At 44.4% G+C, this 18,401-nt stretch overlaps 1 protein-coding gene across 4 annotated transcripts in view; it reads right to left on the bottom strand.

Moving 5' to 3' along the window:
* The window catches only part of RIPK1 (receptor interacting serine/threonine kinase 1), a 40,463-nt gene extending 22,575 nt beyond the window's left edge, over nt 1–17,888 (bottom strand). The window contains exons 1-5 of one of the 4 annotated variants that reach the window (XM_072814122.1): nt 17,785–17,888; nt 7,423–7,642; nt 6,588–6,744; nt 2,799–2,936; nt 1,054–1,282 (exon numbers count right to left, since the gene is read on the bottom strand). In XM_072814122.1, the coding sequence (XP_072670223.1) occupies nt 1,054–1,282; nt 2,799–2,936; nt 6,588–6,744; nt 7,423–7,574 (676 nt within the window). In that variant the 5' untranslated portion in view covers nt 7,575–7,642; nt 17,785–17,888. Of the gene's footprint in view, nt 1–1,053; nt 1,283–2,798; nt 2,937–6,587; nt 6,745–7,422; nt 7,643–16,980; nt 17,121–17,476; nt 17,617–17,784 lie in introns of those variants that run through there. The other 3 variants (XM_072814124.1, XM_072814123.1, XM_072814121.1) reach the window with 3 other exon arrangements.
* Nucleotides 17,889–18,401: the final 513 nt, after the last annotated feature.

Consider the following 18,401-nt stretch of genomic DNA (forward strand, 5'->3'; position numbering starts at 1 on the left):
CTGAGTGGACTACAAGGAGCACATGTAGAAGATGAATTTATTTGGGGGGATGTTGCTTTGGGGATCCTCTGGCATGTGTAATGGATCTAACAGATAAATGGATATCCAGGCCAGGGATAGAGATAAGAGATTTGAGAGGCCCTGGCAATGGGTGATCGATCATTAAACTGGGGGAGCTGATAATCACCCAAGAAAATAGAAATGGAAAATGTCCATTAATTTAGACATTTAACAAACTGAAGATGTGTGTATATATATATATGTATATATATACTTTTGTATCCATTCTCCTCCATGAACATGTATCTGTTCTCATCTTTTTTTTTTAAAAAAAAAATATTTTATTTATTTATTCATTCATTCGAGACACACAGAGAGAGAGAAAGAGAGAGAGAGAGAGACACAGGCAGAGGGAGAAGCAGGCTCCACGCAAGGAGCCCCATGTGGGACTCGATCCCAGGTCTCCAGGATCAGGCCCTGGGCCAAAGGTGGTGCTAAACCGCTGAGCCACCCGGGCTGCCCTGTTCTCATCTTTTTATTCTTGTATCTTGTATCTCCATGTATCTGTTCTCATCTTTTTATTCTTAATTCTGATTAAAGTACCCCTAGTAAGTACTAAAAAGAAAATTCTCAAGTGAAAGAGCAAGTGAATAATGAATCAAAGTATGAAGTATATGCCTCATAAGCAGAAGGAAGTAAGTTTTCCTGTCCAGGAAGAATCCTGGAATTTTACAGCACCTCCCAAATACAGACACATCATCATGGCTCCTATGTGTCCTGTGATCCCTGATTCCTAAACCGAGATTACTCATGCATTCAACATAATGGTACTGCACACCTACTGTGTTCCAGGCACTGTGAGATGAATACTGGGGAAATAGTGCTGAATAAATCAGATATGGTCCTAGCCCTCGTGTAGCTTGTGGTCTCGTGGGTAAGAAAGACCTTAAAACAACAAACAGTTGGAAATCCTAACTGCCTTCATTGAAGGCCAATATTTCACTCAGCAGTTTTGATTAATAGCCAGATCCCACTCCTCTATAAATGTCTTACTTTCATATGGCTCCTTATTAGCAAATATCGCCCAAAGTACTATGCCAAAGCTGTACACATCTGACTTCTCCGAGGGCTTGGCGTTGATGTCATTCAGATGCTCTGGGGCCATATAGCAGAGGGTTCCACCATTTTTCTTAGAGACACTATTCAATTTCCTCTGCTCATTAATTTCCTCTTTAGTCAGTTTACTCCACGTCTTAAAGGAAGCAACTCCAAGATCAGCTATCTGCAAGAGATCAAATCAACGTGATTGTTCTATGAGAGCCAGAGGCAAATTAGACTTGTCTTTAAATGTTGGGCTTAACTAATAGATGCAAGGTATAGTGAATTTCCAGAAATTTCCACTAGATAGATTTAAAACAGCTACTTCTGAACAAGTTCATAGAAACTTTGTTTCCTCAGCTATCTGGAAAATGTCCCTAAGATGTGTCCATGTGAAATTCTGGTATTTGAATTCTTATGCAATAAAACCATGTAATTTGCTAGGGGAAGGGGAGGGAAAAGAAAAGCAGAAGTCATTTCTGACATGAACTACAGCAGAACGTGTTTATTCTAATTCCTCATTTACTCTGCATACTTTTTTTTCAACTATTTCTGGGGCTAGGAAGAAAAGGGGTCTTCTCAGCAGATGTGTATAGCACATGGGGACTAGATACCGCACCTTCAATTTTCCCAAATGGTGTCCCGAAGCCCATGGATGCGAGATTCTAAGAACTCCAAAGTCCTGAGGATACAGACTGCTGTGCTACTTGTTTTGAGTTGGTAGCCTGAACCTGAGAGAAGATGGGATAGGAAGAAGGAGAAAAACCAACAAGGAAACCAAAAGAAAAATACAAAGGTCAGACACAGAACAAAGAGAGAGGTGGCAGGGCAATGATAGAACAGGGAAGGATAGAACAATACAGTTAAGAAGAAATCAGAGGGAACAGTTTCACTTTTGCCTCTAGGAATCCAAGCATTTGGGTAGATCATGTGGTGATCTAAAATCCCCCGATTTTAACCTAAGAGATACATAAGAAATAAGTGATTTAATGTTAAAGAGGGAAACTTCCTTTTAAAGTTATAGGAATAAGAATCTGTCCAAGACTAGAAGGAAGCATTAGAAGCAGAATCTCATAGTGGAGGGACTCTGAGTCAGCAGCTCCTGCGCTCCCCACCATTGCTGCTTCCCCTTTCAGATTCTCGTGCTTGGATTCCTGCTGCCAAAACCAATTAGATGTGATGTTCCACCTACTTAAATCTGCTCTTGGGTGAACAAAAGGAAAATCCCCTCCCCTTGTTCCCTTTACTACAATGGAATAAATTATAGTTAAAAAAAAAACTGATAAAAAACGTAGATAACATTAATAAAAAAATAAATAATATGAACTCCATCGAGTCCGTATCTTTCTTGTGAATCCTTGGCACCACCGTTCACCAGTTCTAAGCTGAGCGAGGTCTTCCTTTAGTGTTTATCACATACAAAAATGGGTTTATAGCAGAGAATTAAAACTAAAACCCCCCTGGGGCACCTGAGTAGCTTAGTCGGTTAAGCATCTGCCTTTTGGCTCAGGTTATGATCCCAGGACCATCTCAGGTTAAACCCTGCATCAGGCTCCCTGCTCAGGGCGGGAATCTGCTCTTTGCTGCTATCTCTGTTGCTATCTTTGTCTCTGTCTCTCTCTCTTTCACAAATAAACAAAATCTTTAAGAAAAAAACAAAACCACCCCAATCTTCTAGAAACTTTCAGATTCTGATTTACCTTAATGTGAAAGTCATCATCGACAAGGATGTTTTCAGGCTTTAGGTCCTTGTGTATTACGCCTTCTCCATGGAGGTAGCACATCCCTTCAATGGTCTCCATAATTATCCTTCCTTTTACAGAAAGGGGGATACTGACCTAAAACAAGGGACATTAAGTCTATGACATGGAAAGGTAAGTCAAACAGGCCAAAGCAACTGTTTTATTCAAGGTTGTGGGGTCTGAACCTGTGGATATCCAGATCCTCCTCGACATACAATGGAGTTGTGTTATGTCCTAATAAACACATCACAAGTTGACAGTATTATGAGTTGAAAATGTGTTTAATACACCTAACCTACCAAACGCCATAGCTTAGCCCAACCTACCTTTAATCTGCTTAGAGCGCTTACATTAGCCTTAGTTGGGCAAAATCATCTAACACAAAGCCTATTTTATAATAAAATGTTGAATATCTCAAGTAACTGACTGATAGTGAACAGCAAGTGAAAAACAGAATGGCTGTGTAACAGAATGGTCGCGAGCATGTTGGCTGTCTACCTTGTGATCACACAGCTGGCCGGGAGCTGTGGTTCCGCTCAGCGGCTGCTGCCCCAGTATCATGAGAGAGGACTATAATGCATATCATTAGCCCAGGAAGAGACCCAAATTCAAAATTCAAAGAATGGTTTCCACTGAATGCCCATGGCTTTTGACCATTGTAAAGTGAAAAACTCGTAAGTCGAACCATAAGTTGGGGACCATCTGTAGTCACCAGGATTCCTTCTACTATGCTTTGCAGCACAGCTATCATTTTAAAAGAAGCCTCCTTTTAAAGAAAGATTTCATCCCATGTGCTAAGGGTATTACTATTGTGTTCTGTCCTGTAAAACTAAAACTTCCACGCTAATATGGAAATATGTTAAAATGCTATAAAGTTAAGCTCTTTGAGCGCAGAACACGATGATGATGGCGATGATTATAATATACATCCTTACTTACTACCTAGCATGGTGCCTAGAATTGTTGTTGAATGAAGGCATAAAGAAATAAACAAAAAAACCAATTATTTTTTACAGTCCATTAGTATATGCTACTATATATTAAATAGACGAACAATGTCACAGAAACGTGTGTATGAAATCATACGAGAAAAGACAATATGAAAGAAATGTGCTGATTACACTGATTACAAACATTTAAGATGAACCTATGAGGTAACATGATGTTAAAAAAATGCTGAAGTGCAGTGGCACTGCTGGGGATTTACCCCAAAGATAGAGATGCAGTGAAATGTCAAGACACCTGCACCCCAATGTTTATAGCAGCAAAGTCCGCGATAGCCAAACTGTGGAAGGAGCCTCGGTGTCCATCGAAAGATGATGGATAGAGAAGCTGTGGTCTATGTACACAATGGAATATTTCTCAGCCATTAGAAACGACAAATACCCACCATTTCCTTCAACATGGATGGAACTGGAGGGGATTATGCTGAGTGATAAGTCAATTGGAGAAGGACAAACATTCTATGGTCTCATTCATTTGGGGAACAGAAAAAAATAGTGAAAGGGATTATAGGGGAAAGGAGGGGAACTGAGTGGGAAAAATTAAAAGAGGGAGACAGACCATGAGAGACTCCTAACTCTGGGAAACAAACAGGGGGTAGTGGAAGGGGAGGTGAGCAGGGGGTGGGGGTGAATGGGTGATGGGCACTGAGGGGGGCACTTGATGGGATAAGCACTGAGTGTTATATGTTGGGAAACTGAATTTAAATCTTAAAAAGAAAAAAAAAAAAAACATAAACGAGACCTGATACCACGTTCACTAGGAAACAAAAAACAAAACAATGCTGAAGTGAATAGCTGCTTGATAATTTCATATCAGATACTTCAGCAAGTCTTTGTAAATTCAGAAGTCACTTACTTACAATTGTATTCTAGTTATATAAATATTAATGCTATTACAGAGAATTCCAAAACATTAATTTTACTTAACACCGAAAAACGTAAACTGTATGTGTGCGTGTGTGTGTGTGTGCATGCATGCATGCATACAGTCCCTACAAATGGGCTGTTCTCTAAAAATTTACTTATATGTTGGTTGTTGGTAAACTGGACAAAAATTTAAATGATGGAAGTTAGAGTCCAAGTCAACCCTCTAAACCATATTTAAAACCCATAATGTGGCTGATTTGGCAGCCTGATCGCCACCACCCAAAAAACAGCAGGAGATTTTCCCTCCTTCCTTGGTATACACCTTTGGACTTGGGAAAACATTCGGAGTAAGCAAAGAAAATCCCCTTCTCATTTTCCTTTCTGCTCTTTTCCCTGACATCCTCCTGGATTCTTCTGGAGCCCAAACTAGTCCACTTATCTCTGCGTCTGGCAGGATGCCTCAACGCCTACTACAAGCAGCAGCTGGTCTAACCTGGTTTTGGGGAGAAGAGCAATCACATCCAACCACAACACAACGTGCATAAGCCACACTCTTAGCCTTCCCACCGGTGCCTGTGAGAGCTGCCCAGGGCTTCGAGGAATCGAAGAAGGGACAGAACCTTGGGCAGTTGTAGGGCTGGGGAGAAGGTGGGGAAAGGGGGGTATCTGCCCTGCAGACAGCCAATCCCACCAGGCCCACACGCCCTCCATGCTCGGGCCAAGTCCAGTTCTTGACGGTGTTCCAAAATTGCTGTATTCTCTGTCCTTCGCCGTCCTCCCGCCAGGAACACGTGCTCCCTAACTGCGCCTGTCCTTCAGGCTTTGGCTCAGGAACCGTCCTTCTGGAATCCCTCCTTATCCACCCCACACTGAAGTGAGTACCTGTCCTCGGTGTCCCCACGGTTGGGGGATGTACCTGTCCTCGGTGTCCCCATGACTGGGGGGATGTACCTGTCCTCAGTGTCCCCACGGCTGGGGGGACGTACCTGTCCTCGGTGTCCCCAAGCTGGGGGGATGTACCTGTCCTCGGTGTCCCCACGGCTGGGGGGGATGTACCTGTCCTCGGTGTCCCCACGGCTGGGGGGGATGTACCTGTCCTCGGTGTCCCCATGGCTGGGGGGATATACCTGTCCTCGGTGTCCCCACGGCTGGGGGACGTACCTGTCCTCGGTGTCCCCATGGCTGGGGGGATATACCTGTCCTTGGTGTCCCCACGGCTGGGGGACGTACCTGTCCTCGGTATCCCCACGGCTGGGGGGATGTACCTGTCCTCCATGTCCCCACGGCTGGGGGGACGTACCTGTCCTCGGTGTCCCTACGGCTGGGGGGACGTACCTGTCCTCGGTGTCCCCATGGCTGGGGGGACGTACCTGTTCTCGGTGTCCCCACGGCTGGGAGGATGCCTGTGGAAACGCCACCAGGCCACATGGTTTTCCTCCTTATCTGTGCCGCGGGCGGGTCTGTGTCATACTTGCTGTGGGCTCCGGAGCAACCAGCACAAAGCCTCGCCCCTAATAGCTAGACAGACGCTAAAAGGTGCTTTACTAAGGGGAGGGGGTTTTCAGAATCGGTTTCTATGTCCTTATTTCAAGCCTTCCTTACCCAGCCTTCTGGCCGCTAATGCATTAACACTTAGGCTCCAGCGGCATCGGAGAGCAAGCATCACAGGAGCGCACGGCGACCTGCGGTGTGTCCTTCCACGACCCGGGGGCAGAGGCCTTCCAGCCAACGGGCCCGGGGAGATGGGCTGTCCCCGGCCCCGAGGATGCAGGGAGCTGACCAAAGGCAGCTGCGACCGGCCCATGGGGGGCACGGGGCGGTGGGGGGGAGGTGCGGCCAGGCCCGGGGGGGACAGCAGGCTGCGGAGTGCACTTACCTCCGCCTTGAGAACGTGCATCAGGTTGCCCTTCTCCATGTACTCCATCACCAGGGAGTAGTTCCCTTCCTCGAGAATGACACCCAGGAGCTTCACCACCCGCCTGTGCCGCAGCCTGTGCATCATCCTGCCCTCCTCCAGGAGGGACTCGTTGTACCTGCGGGACGGAAGGTGGCCCGTGTCCCTTGAGGCCCGAGGACGCGGGACACGCGGCCATCGCAGCCCACGCTGCTGTCCGGGCTCATGCGGGTCTCGACCCCTTCCGGGCCCGGTGCTGGCGTCGGCGGGCAGAGGGGTCCTCGGTCCTTCCCGGGGGTGTGCAGCGAGTGCTCAAGAGACCTCAGCAGGGGAGGAACGAGGAGCCCCCGGGGAAGCAGCCCCACAGACGCCACCCCACACCACGCGGCCTCTCTTGCTAGCGAGTCCACCGACTGCTTTCAACAGGGGGCTTCTGGAACCTCTAATTAATGGGCTACCTCTTTTTGCCCTCTATGTAAGGCCGGTCCCCAGCAGAGCTCTGCAGCAAGTACCCAAGTCTATCTCACGGACCCCTCCCACTTTCTTCTCACTGCCTCCCTCCTGCCCCTTCAGTTCCTTCCCTCTCTCTAATCCCCCCCATCCCTCCTCTTCCATTGTCAGCTGGCCCTGAGCTTCCTGCTAATCAGCCTCAGGAGCCGTTCAGGGCTAACGATGACCAGCTAGCGCGTTATCTGACACAGTCTGCACACTGTCACCCCGCCGTCTGTCTCCTTCTAACCTCCGGCCGTGCTTGCCCACACCTCCACAGGAGTTCTTCCCATGGCCCAGCCCGAAACCTGCCCCAGCCCCCACTCACTCAGTGCGCTTGGGCCCTGTGTACACCTTTTTCAGGATTACGAGTCCATGGGATCTGTGTAAACACAAAGACACCTTCCCAAAGCCCCCGCTGTCCAGATGCTCCTTCTCCAAAAAGTCACTAGATTTCATCTTAATGTCATCCAAGGACATGGTTGGTTTCCTTGTGAATCCTAAGAATGTCCACAAATGCACCACCTTTTCCTCCTCAGAGCTGTGCCCTGTACAACAGAAACACAAACGCAAACAAGGAGACATCTCAGTGCAGAAAGTCACTACTCAAAAAACATGTAAAGTTCCACCATGTGCTTGGTGTGCCTTAATCTTTTTGAGGATGGATATAGCTTGTAAATGCACCATTTGTCATATTTTCGAGAATTACAGAAAACCACAAGTTTTATTCCTTTAAACTTCCATCTCTGGCAACACGGAGGACTACAAAAATTGTAAAACCCTCCTGCTCCAAAAGATCTCTGTGTATGGGATAACATACCACAAATGTCCATTCAAATGCATAGGTGGGCCCAATAGAAAGGAGAATAATTCCAGGGATTAAAAAACAAAGAGCAGGCATTGGCCCCACTGGTGGCTGCTATGGACTGAAAGTGTTCACCCCAAGCTTCATTGGTTAAAGCTGACCTCACGGTACAGTATTAGGAGGTACAGTCTTTGGGAGGTAGTTGGGTCATGAAAGTAGAAGCCTCATGAATGAGCTTAGGGTCCTTATAAAAGCTGTAAGAGCTCCCTTTCTCTCTCCCTCGCTCCACTATGTGAGGATACGAGAAGACGACAGCCATCTGCAAACCAGGAAGCCCGTCCTCACCAGGCACTGAATCTTTCGATACCTTCATATTGAACTTCCAGCCTCCATAACTGTGAGAAATTATGTCAACTGCTTAAGCCCTCAGTCCATATTTTGTTATAGCACCTGAACTAGGACAGTGCCTCTAATGTGCATGGCCAATCTTGACATCCAAATGTCAAGGTTTAAAATGCAGCCAGGGACTGGAGAGATCATGGCAAGGGAAGAAAAGAGGGGTGAAACAGACACTCCCCCCTTAAAATGGCACTTGTCAGTGAAGGGACAGACAGGGAAAAACAGTCTGCCAAGCAGAGGAAATCGCTTGTCTTGGATAGGACGTGGGGGATAAAAAGCACCTCCAAATGAATTCATAACCTGGGCCCATCTTCAAATAGATTTGGGCTTTGAATTTATACTTCTATGGCCAAAATGGCCCAAACTAAGAACTTTTTAAAAAGAAAGTGTCTAGGGATGCCTGGGAGGCTCAGTGGTTGGGCATCTGCCTTCGGCCCAGAGGGTGATCCTGGAGTCCCAGGATCGAGTCCTGCATCAGGATCCCTGCGTGGACCTGCTTCTCCCTCTGCCTGTGTCTCTGCCTCTCTCTGTGTGTCTCATGAATAAATAAATAAAATATTTAAAAATAAATAAAAAATAAATGAAAAGAAAGTGGCTACAGGCTGATGATATCCCTGAGTTAAGTTTAGGTTAAGCAAACAAACACCCTCAAGAAAGACCAGATATAATTCCCACAAGTAAAGTCTAACTTAACATTAGCTCCTAAAAAAAAAAAAAAAAAAAAAAAAAAAAAAAACATTAGCTCCTGTTCCAAAATTACAAAACACAAAGGAGAAAAGTTCAGCATGAGCCAGACCCAGCAGATACAATGGCAGTAGAAGGCACCAAGGAATTTTAGGTAATTAAACTATTGGATACTCTTCGAAAATAACAGGTTGTGAGTAACTATGAATAAAAGAACCAATTTGAAGAATATAAAAAGAACAATGCATTCTCTAGAAGGAATATAAAGGTGGAAAGAGGATGAGGATTTGGAGAATTTGTACATAAGTAACACAAGGTATACAGTGTATGTAATCTCAAAACAGAATGGTTTGCTTCTCCTTCTTCCATTCATTTTCCTCAAACTGAAGAATAAAAACTCATGGGGGACCATAATGAGATGCCATTACACACCTACCAAAATATCCAAAATTTAAAAGGCTGACTCTACCAAATATAATGGTAAAGATAAGAAACAACTGGAATTCTCATACATCGTGAATAGGAGCATAAAGTGATACAACCACTCTGATAAAAGGTGGAGGGGTTTCTTCTAAAAACGCAACATACACTTAAACCAGGGCCAAGCAATTCCAAGCCTAAAGGAAATGAAAACATATGTCCCCAAAGATTTGTATGAAGTTCAGAGCAGCTTTATTCATCACCCCAAACTTGAAAAAGTGATGATGCATCAAGACAACACTGGATGAAAAAAAAAAAAAAAAAAGATTGTATATTCATACAATGGATTACAACTCAGAAATGAAAAGCAATGAACACAACAATGTGGATGAGTCACAAAACATACTAAATAGAAGAAGCCTCATACAAAAGAATACATACTGTATAACTCCATCTATATTAAGTTCTATTTGCTTTTTAAATATTTTATTTATTCATGAGAGACACACACAGAGAGGCAGAGACACAGGCAGAGGAAGAAGCAGGCTCCCTGTGGGGAGCCCGATGCAGAACTTGGTCCCGGGACCTGGGATCATGCCCTGAGCCAAAGGCAGACACTTAACCGCTGAGCCACCCAGTCCTCCCAATATATTAAGTTCTAGAACAAAGTAATCTATCTTGGAAAAGGAGTACTTTCTAGGGACAGGTTGCTCAGGGACAGGGTGAGGAATGAATAGTTTGGGGCATTAGGTAATGTTCTAGGGTGGTAGTAATGCTCTACCATCTCGGCAGGGGTTAGGGATACACAGGCATAAGCATTTGTCAATACTCAGCAAATGTAGGCAAATCCTGCATCAAAAGAAAACTCTGGGGGATCCCTGGGTGGCTCAGCGGTTTAGCGCCTGCCTTTGGCCCAGGGCGCAATCCTGGAGTCCCAGGATCAAGTCCCGCGTCGGGCTCCCAGCACGGAGCCTGCTTCTCCCTCTGCCTGTGTCTCTGCCTCTTTCTATGTCCATCATAAATAAATCTTAAAAAAAAAAAAGAAAACTGTAAACATATTGAACTCTCGTTAGTGGTGTACATGCTGAAAATATTTAGGAGGAAAGGTACTGACATCTGCAATTTACTTTGCAGATAGACTGGTGGAGAGAGACAGTGGTAGACAGATACTATGTGACAAAGCAGGTGGAATAAAATAATATTGACAGTAGACACATGAAAGATCACTCTAAGATTTTTAAAAATTTGTTTCTATGTTTCTATTTTTATTTTTTCCTGTATATTTCTCACCTACTTTCTAATAGTATGTATGTCGAAACTAAGAAACCAACCTTGTACATTACTAGTAATGAAACCCCACACTTGATTCTGATTTTACCCTTTTTTTTTTTTTTTTTTTTTTTTTTTTTTTTTACACAAATGCCCCTTTTCTGGTCTAGGATCCAATCCAGGATACTACATTGCCTTTTGGAGCTTTTAGGGTTTTTTTTTTTTTTTTTAATTTTTTTTAAAAAAACCTTTACCCTTTCTCCCAACCCCTGCTTCTGGCATCCCCCATTCTCTGGATCTATGAGCAAGCTTGTTTGCTTGCTTTCTCTTTTTTTTCCTTCCTTTCTTTCAAGATTCTACAAATAAATGAGATCATATGGCATTTGTCTGACATTTCACTTAGCACAATGCCGTCAAGGATCAATCACGTTGTCACAAATGGCAAGATTTCCTTATTTTTTATGGCTGAATATACATTGATATATTGAAGAATATCAATCAATATATATTGTTATATTATATATAGATGAAATTATATATTGATATATTATCAATATCGATACCATCAATATAATCAGCATTACATTTTGAGATACATAAATCACATCTTCTTTTTCCATTTATCTATTGATGGACTGTTAAGCTATTTCCATATCTTGGCTATTAATGCTGCTATGAACATGGGAGTGTACATGTCTTTTTGATTGTGCTTTTGTTTTCTTTGAGTAAATACCCAGAATTTTTTGAGGAAGCTTCATACCGTTTTCCATAATGGCTACAACAATTCACATTCTCATCAACAGGTACAAAGGTTCCCCTTTCTCCACATCCTTGCCAGCACTTGTTATCTTGTCTGTATGATAACAGCAGCTCTAATAGGTAGGAGATTATATCTCATTGTGGTTTTGATCTGCATTTCCCTGATGACGCTGAGCATCATTTTTATGGGTCTGTTGGTCATCATGTATCTTCTTTGGAAAAATGTCTATTTAGATCTTCTACTCATTTTTTAGTTAAATCTTTTTTTTTTTTTTTTTTTTTGCTATGAAGTTGTATGAGTTCTTTATATATTTTGGATATTAAGCTCCTAACAGATGTATGGTTTGCAAACATTTTCTCCCATTCAATAGGTTGCCTTTTCATTTTGTTGATGTTTTCCCTTGCTGTAAAGAAGCTTTTTAGTTTGATGTAGTGGTGTTGTGTAGTGGCCTACGACAGTCTGGCTCAGGTTACCATCTGCACCTTGTACAAAGGTTGTGGGCAGACGACATCACCCCAAAAATGTTCACACATCAGCACAGTAGACAACACTAAGGACCATCTTTTTTATAACTATGAGACATTGCCAAACAAGAGGAAGCACCCTCTGGGAAGAAGCACATCTATGTATGGGGTAGACAAGGGGTGGGGAAGGCTACACAAATAAAGGGCCAAAGACCAGGAGCAGAGGGTGGTGATGGTATTGAGGCAGGCATTGAAAGAGAGGTAGCAGAGCCATATTACTGTGGAAAAAGCACAGGCCTTTCTCTTGAGAGTATGGACACTAGCTCTACAATTTATTAGCCTCATGACTTGGGTAACTTACAAACCTCAATTTCCTCATTTCCCAAAGGAAACACATTTGTTGCCTGCTTTATGGTTCTGGCTATGGCAGGCCCAGCTGCCCACATTTATCCAAATTTATCCTGTTTCAGTGGCCTTTGAGAATGTCAGTCTCCAGCTGGGATCCTCTGCTCAGTAGCTCTCTACTGATCCATCCTTGTGAGAATAGTAAGATTGGGGAGATAGAGTAATTCGTTCCACTCTCCCCTATAACCCTCTGAGGGCATAATCTTCTCCTGGGTCATCCTGTTCATCCTTCAGTTCTCAATGAAATGTCATTTCCTCAAGGAAGCTATCCTAGGTCTTCCCATTAGACATTTTCATAGCACCCTTTACTTCTCCCTTGAAATAATTAAGATAGCTGTAATTTGAGAATTATTTCTAATTAATTACATAGGAGGCAAGAAACTATCTTGTGTGCTGCCTATAGTGCCTAGGGCAAAACCTGACATTTTTTGCCCTAGGCACTGATCAGTAACAGGACAAGGACACCCACTCTTGCCACCTGTATTCAACATAATGTGGGAAGTCCTAGCCATAGCAATTAGGCAAGAAAAAGAAAAGGTACCCAAATTGGAAAGAAAACAGCAAAGCTGTCACTATTTGCAGAAGACATGACATTATATATAAGAAACCACGAAGATTCCATATGTCCTAATTGATCATTAAATGGGTAATTATTTTTTAAAAGGACTATTTAATTGTCCAAAATGAAATGATACAGTTAAATGAATTACAGGACATTCATAAGATGGAAGCTTATATAGCCATTCAAAATAATAAGTAAAAATAAAAATATATTTACAGATAGATGGCTAAATATACATATAGATATATGTACAGAAAAAAAAGACCTAACAAAAGACACTAAAATGTTAGCAAAGATTATATTTGTATAGTAGGGTGATTTTTATTTTCTTCCGTACACTTTCATTTTCCAAATTTCCTACAATAAGCATGAATTACATTTATAATAAAATGTATTTCTTAATGACAATAATTACTCCACTTAGTATTTCTTTAATCAAATCAGAGATGCTGAAAAGATTATTTACAAGGATGGTCCTGGCAACATCACATAGAATGACAAAAGCATATAAAACAATTTACATACACAGAAGAGAGAATAAGTTAGGGTGCATCCACATTCTGATATACAACTGGCAGTTTTCAAGACTACTGTTGTATACGACTTTAAAAAAGGCTCATAGAGTAAAGAAACAGGAAGGAGTTATTAACAGTGAAGTGTGCCATTTGAGTATAAGATTTCAACTTTTTTAAGGAGTTCTAGTTGCTCTCTTTCCTTCAGCCAAGATCTTGTCTCCTCAAATTTGCCAGGACCAACTAGCATTTGTAGCACCTCTTGCAAGATGAAGGACCTTGGAGAAAGGAGGCCTCCAGGTGATTCCAAGCACTTTGTGAGGTTGGTTCCTGACCCAAATCAGTTCTCCTTCCAGTCTTGCAATTTGCTGGTTTAGTCTGATCTTACTTAATCTTATACACCTCTTGCATGGTTTCCAGTGATTTCTTTTGTTTTTAACCACTTTCTCTCTCTTTTTTTCCCCCATGAACAATTCAACTTTATAAGCACTGAGCATCTTAGGAAGGTCTTGTGAATAGTTTAGTACCCAACAGTCACAAAAATACTGAATGTAGGCAGGTAGAAAACCGTATTATAAAGCCATTGCAGGGTAATTAATGAAAGCACACTGCCCTCTTATATCATCTTATGATAACTAATTTGAACTAATAATGTAATTGTGTCCATTTTAACAGGATTTCTTAGTTTTTTTCATAAATGGATACTAATTCAGGGACTCAGAAAAGCAAATTTTGTCCACTAAAATTAAGTAAAAATTTCAAGAAATTTCATAACTTTCTAAAAATTTTTTTTAAAGATTTTATTTATGTATATCAGAGAGAGAAAGAGAGGCAGAGACACAGGCAGAGGTAGAAGCAAGCTCCATGCTGGGAACCTGATGTGGGACTCGATTCCGGGACTCTAGGATCAGGCCCTGGGCCAAAGGCAGGTGCCAAACCGCTGAGCCGCCCAAGGATCCCCTCTAAAATTTTTTCTAAGGCAGGATGAGTCTATGTATCAAAACACTCACACTGATAGTCAATTTTGTTTGTCAATTATACCTCAGTAAAACTGGGAGAAATACAAAGAAATAGCAATAATAATACCACAAACAAAGGCAAAATTAATTTGTGATATTAACAGGCAAGACAGTAGTTACTACACGATAGGAGACAGGAGATAGTGAATAAGAAGAGAGAGGAACAAGAGGCTTCAGGAACGATGGATGGAAATGTTCTATTTCTTAACCTGGGTAATGTTCACTTTATGATACTTCATAAAGCTGTACAATTACAAAACATGCACTTCACATTATGTTACACTTCAATAAAAAAAGTTTTAAAAACACTTCTAAAATATTCATACTTACCTTTTGGTGGTAGAAAACTATTTTTGTCAATTTTTCAATGATGACCATACATAAGAGTTAGAAAACGTCAGTTGCCTACCTATCATGGCCCTCCTTTCCTCTGCTAATAGAAACTCTGATTTTACCCAAGTATCCAACATGGGCTTCTCTCAGGTTCTTTATTATATTAATGGTTTAATGTTGGCTGGATGTTATATTCTGAATTATATTCAACATTAAGCCAACATTAATGGCTTAATGTTGGCCCCAAATAAGAGCTCCAAGTAAGGAAGAACCAAATGAAGAGCAAAGGATAGACTGGAAGAGTTCAACCAGGTATTTTGATATACATTAGCACATTATGACCCCAGGCAGTAAGTTTTATTCTTATCATTTCAATTTAGAAATAAGGAAATTAAAAAAAAAAAAAGAAATAAGGAAATTAAAATCTGGAATTAAATCATTCACCTAAAGTGGCAGATCCTGGCACTGAACCTTTGTTTTTTCATTCAAACTTCCTCGAGCAATTTGCTGATACATGCAACTTCTCTGGACAGCAAACTATAACCTTTGTTAAAAACTCATTCAGGAAAAAAAAAAAAAAAACTCATTCAGGGCAGCCCGGGTGGCTCAGCAGTTTGGTGCCGCCTTCAGCCCAGGGCGTGATCCTGGGCCCCGGGATCGAGTCCCACGTCGGGCTCCCTGCATGGGGCCTGCTTCTCCCTCTGCCTGTGTCCCTGACTCTCTCTGTGTGTCTCTCATGAATAAATAAATAAAATCTTAAAAAAAAAAAATTCAAAGACCTAATCTTATAGCCTTGTCACCTATATTAAATGAGTATGCTACAGTCAGAAACATGGGGAATGCACAGACTAAATTTTTAAAGCGTAACAAAATATGTGGTTCAAAAATCAGCATTTTACAGGAGAATGCAGTCAATCATTTTTGCCAGAATATAACATCCAGTCAAAGCATGGGAACCTATGTGTATATATTTCCAAATACCAGATCATATTGGTGGTATTAACACATTACAGATTAATAAGCTCCAAATAGGAGTTTGCCATTTTGGAAGTTGATATCTTAGGAATTTTTAATTGTCATTAATATTCACGTTCTTAAAAGTGCAACATGTTGGTGTGCCTGGGTAGCTCAGTCGTGTGGGCACCTGACTCTCCAGGTCAGCTCAGGTCATCATCTCAGGGTTGTGAGATTGAGCCTGGCATCCTAGTGCCTCCACGTGGGTGTGTGGCGACTGCTTAAGATTCTCTCTCTTCTCTGCCCCTACATCCCACTAAAAAATTAAAAAAAAAAAAAAAAAAAAAAAGGCAACATGTTTCTGCTGCTTCATATAGTTCAGAGGAAAATTAAAATTAAGTAATTAATTAATAATTAATCATTGGAAAAAATTAATCATTGGGCAGCCCGGGTGGCTAAGCGGTTTAGCACCTGCCTTCAGCCCAGAACCTGAACCTAGAGACCAGGGATTGAGTCCCACGTCGGGCTCCCTGCATGGAGCCTGCTTCTCCCTCTGCCTGTGTCTCTGCCTCTCTCTCTCTCTCGGTCTCTCATGAATAAATAAATAATATCTTAAAAAAATATATTTGAAAAAAAATTGATTATTTTTGTTTTATTACCAATAATTATAAAATTATTTCTAATACATAATTATCATAAAATATCTGATCTTTTTATTAGCAATAATTATAAAATCATTGCTAATAAGTAATTATTAAATTAATAATTGATCATTATTTTGTTTTATTAGCAACAATTATAAAATCATTGCTAATAATTATTATAAAATTAATAATTGATCATTATTTTGTTTTATCAGCAATAATTATAAAATTATTGCTAATAAGTAATTATTATAAAAGAAATAATTATTATTTTGTTTTATTAGCAAGTTATAAAATTATTGCTAATTATATAAAATTAATAATTGATCATTATTTTGCTTTATCAGCAATAATTATAAAATCATTGCTAATAAGTAATTATTATGAAATTAATAACTGATCATTATTTTCGTTTTGTTAGCAATGATTCCCTAACTATTGCTAATAAGTAATCATGAAATCAATTGATCATTATCTTATCAGCAATAATTATAAAGTTACTGCTAAGTAGTTATTATGAGACTAATAATCGATCATTATTCTCGTTGTATTAGCACGAGGTCCAATGACCCGCCCTGAATCTGCAACGTCGCCTCCAGCTTCCGTGTTCACGGGAGCCGCAGCGCCGCAGGTTCCCTCCGCGCCCTGGCACCTACCCGGCCTTCACAAACTGCAGGTCAGGTACGAGGCCCCCGTCGGTGCGGGGCTTCCCTGCGCCTCGATCCCCGGGCGTCAGCGAGGGAAGCGCCCACCCCGGCGACGAGGCCCGAGGGGCGGCGCCCCCGCAGCGCGCACCGGCAGCGCGCGGGGTCTCGGTCCGCCCGCCCCGCCCCGCCCCGCCGCCCCTCCGGGTGGCCCGCTCGCCTCCGCGGCCCTGGGGGGACGGCGAGGGGGAGCCGCCGGGAGTCCCGCCGCGCCCGCCTAGCCCGAGGGCGGGCCCGCGCCGAGCCCCCTCGCCGAGACCCCTGGCCGAGCCCCCGCGCCACCATCCCGGGCGGGCCCCGCCCCCGCCTCCTTCCGGGCCGCCCGCCGGAGCCCCGCCCACCGGGAGCCCCGTCACCGCCCGACTTCCGGCGCGCGCCGGCCCCGCCCCCGCCGGAGCCCCGCCCCCGCGGAAGGCCCCGCCCCCCCGGAAGTCGGTCGCCGGCGAACCTGGATGTGGCAACCGTGGCCTCGGCGCGTTTACTTTCGATTCTGCGGCCGAGTCCCCGAGGCCCGGTCAGGGCGGAGCGAGGCGGCGGCGGGAGCGTCGGGGGCGCCTCCGAGGCCGCCACGGCCTCTCCGGGCGTCCGTCCGAGCCTGGCGGCGGGGTCGCTCGGGGAGTCGGAGCCGCGCCCTCGTGCCCTCCGCGCCCCGCGCCCCGCGCCCGGCTCCGGGGCCCCCGTGGGCGGTGCACGCCCTGCGGCGCGGCCCGGGCTCCCTCCCTGCGGCGGGCGGCGGGCGGCGGGCGGCGGGCGCACCTGCACCTGCACCTGCGGATGGGGCCGCCGGCAGCGCGCTCCGGGAGGCCTGGTCCGGCGTCCGCGCCTCCGGCTGTGAGCGAGTGCGCGGGGCGCGGGGCCGGCGGGAGGGCGTGGACTGCTCGCCCCGCCTCCGCGGCCTCCGGAACCGGGAGGAGGGGAGCGCCCGCCGCGCCCCGCCGCGGCCCGGAGCTGGCCCCCGGGACGCCGAGGCTCGGCTGCGCCGCGGAGGGCACCGGTGACGGAGACCGCGACGCCCGGGGAGGCGGCCCGGCCGGGGTAAGCCCTGCGGAGGCCCCAGCCCGGCCGGCCCGGCGGCTGCCCCGAACCTGTGAAGCGGGGCCGAGGCGATCCGCCCCGCGGAGGGACAAGTGTGGTCTGTGCCCTGCAGCCCGTGAGCGCGGCGACCTGCGAGGCTCCAGCCCGGCGGGGGAACGCCGCCCTGTCCACCCGACAGCCAGCCACGCACAGCTTGGCCGCGGGCCTTGAGCGGCGCGGGGCCCCTGACACCTGGATTCTTTCCAACACCTACAGTAGACTCCTGTCCATGTACCTTCCGCATATTTTTGAACATTTACAGTTCCTCTAGTTTATTGTTAGAATGCACACGACATGTA

Source organism: Canis lupus, chromosome 37, assembly GCF_048164855.1.
Source record: "Canis lupus baileyi chromosome 37, mCanLup2.hap1, whole genome shotgun sequence".
Lineage (NCBI taxonomy): Eukaryota > Metazoa > Chordata > Mammalia > Carnivora > Canidae > Canis > Canis lupus.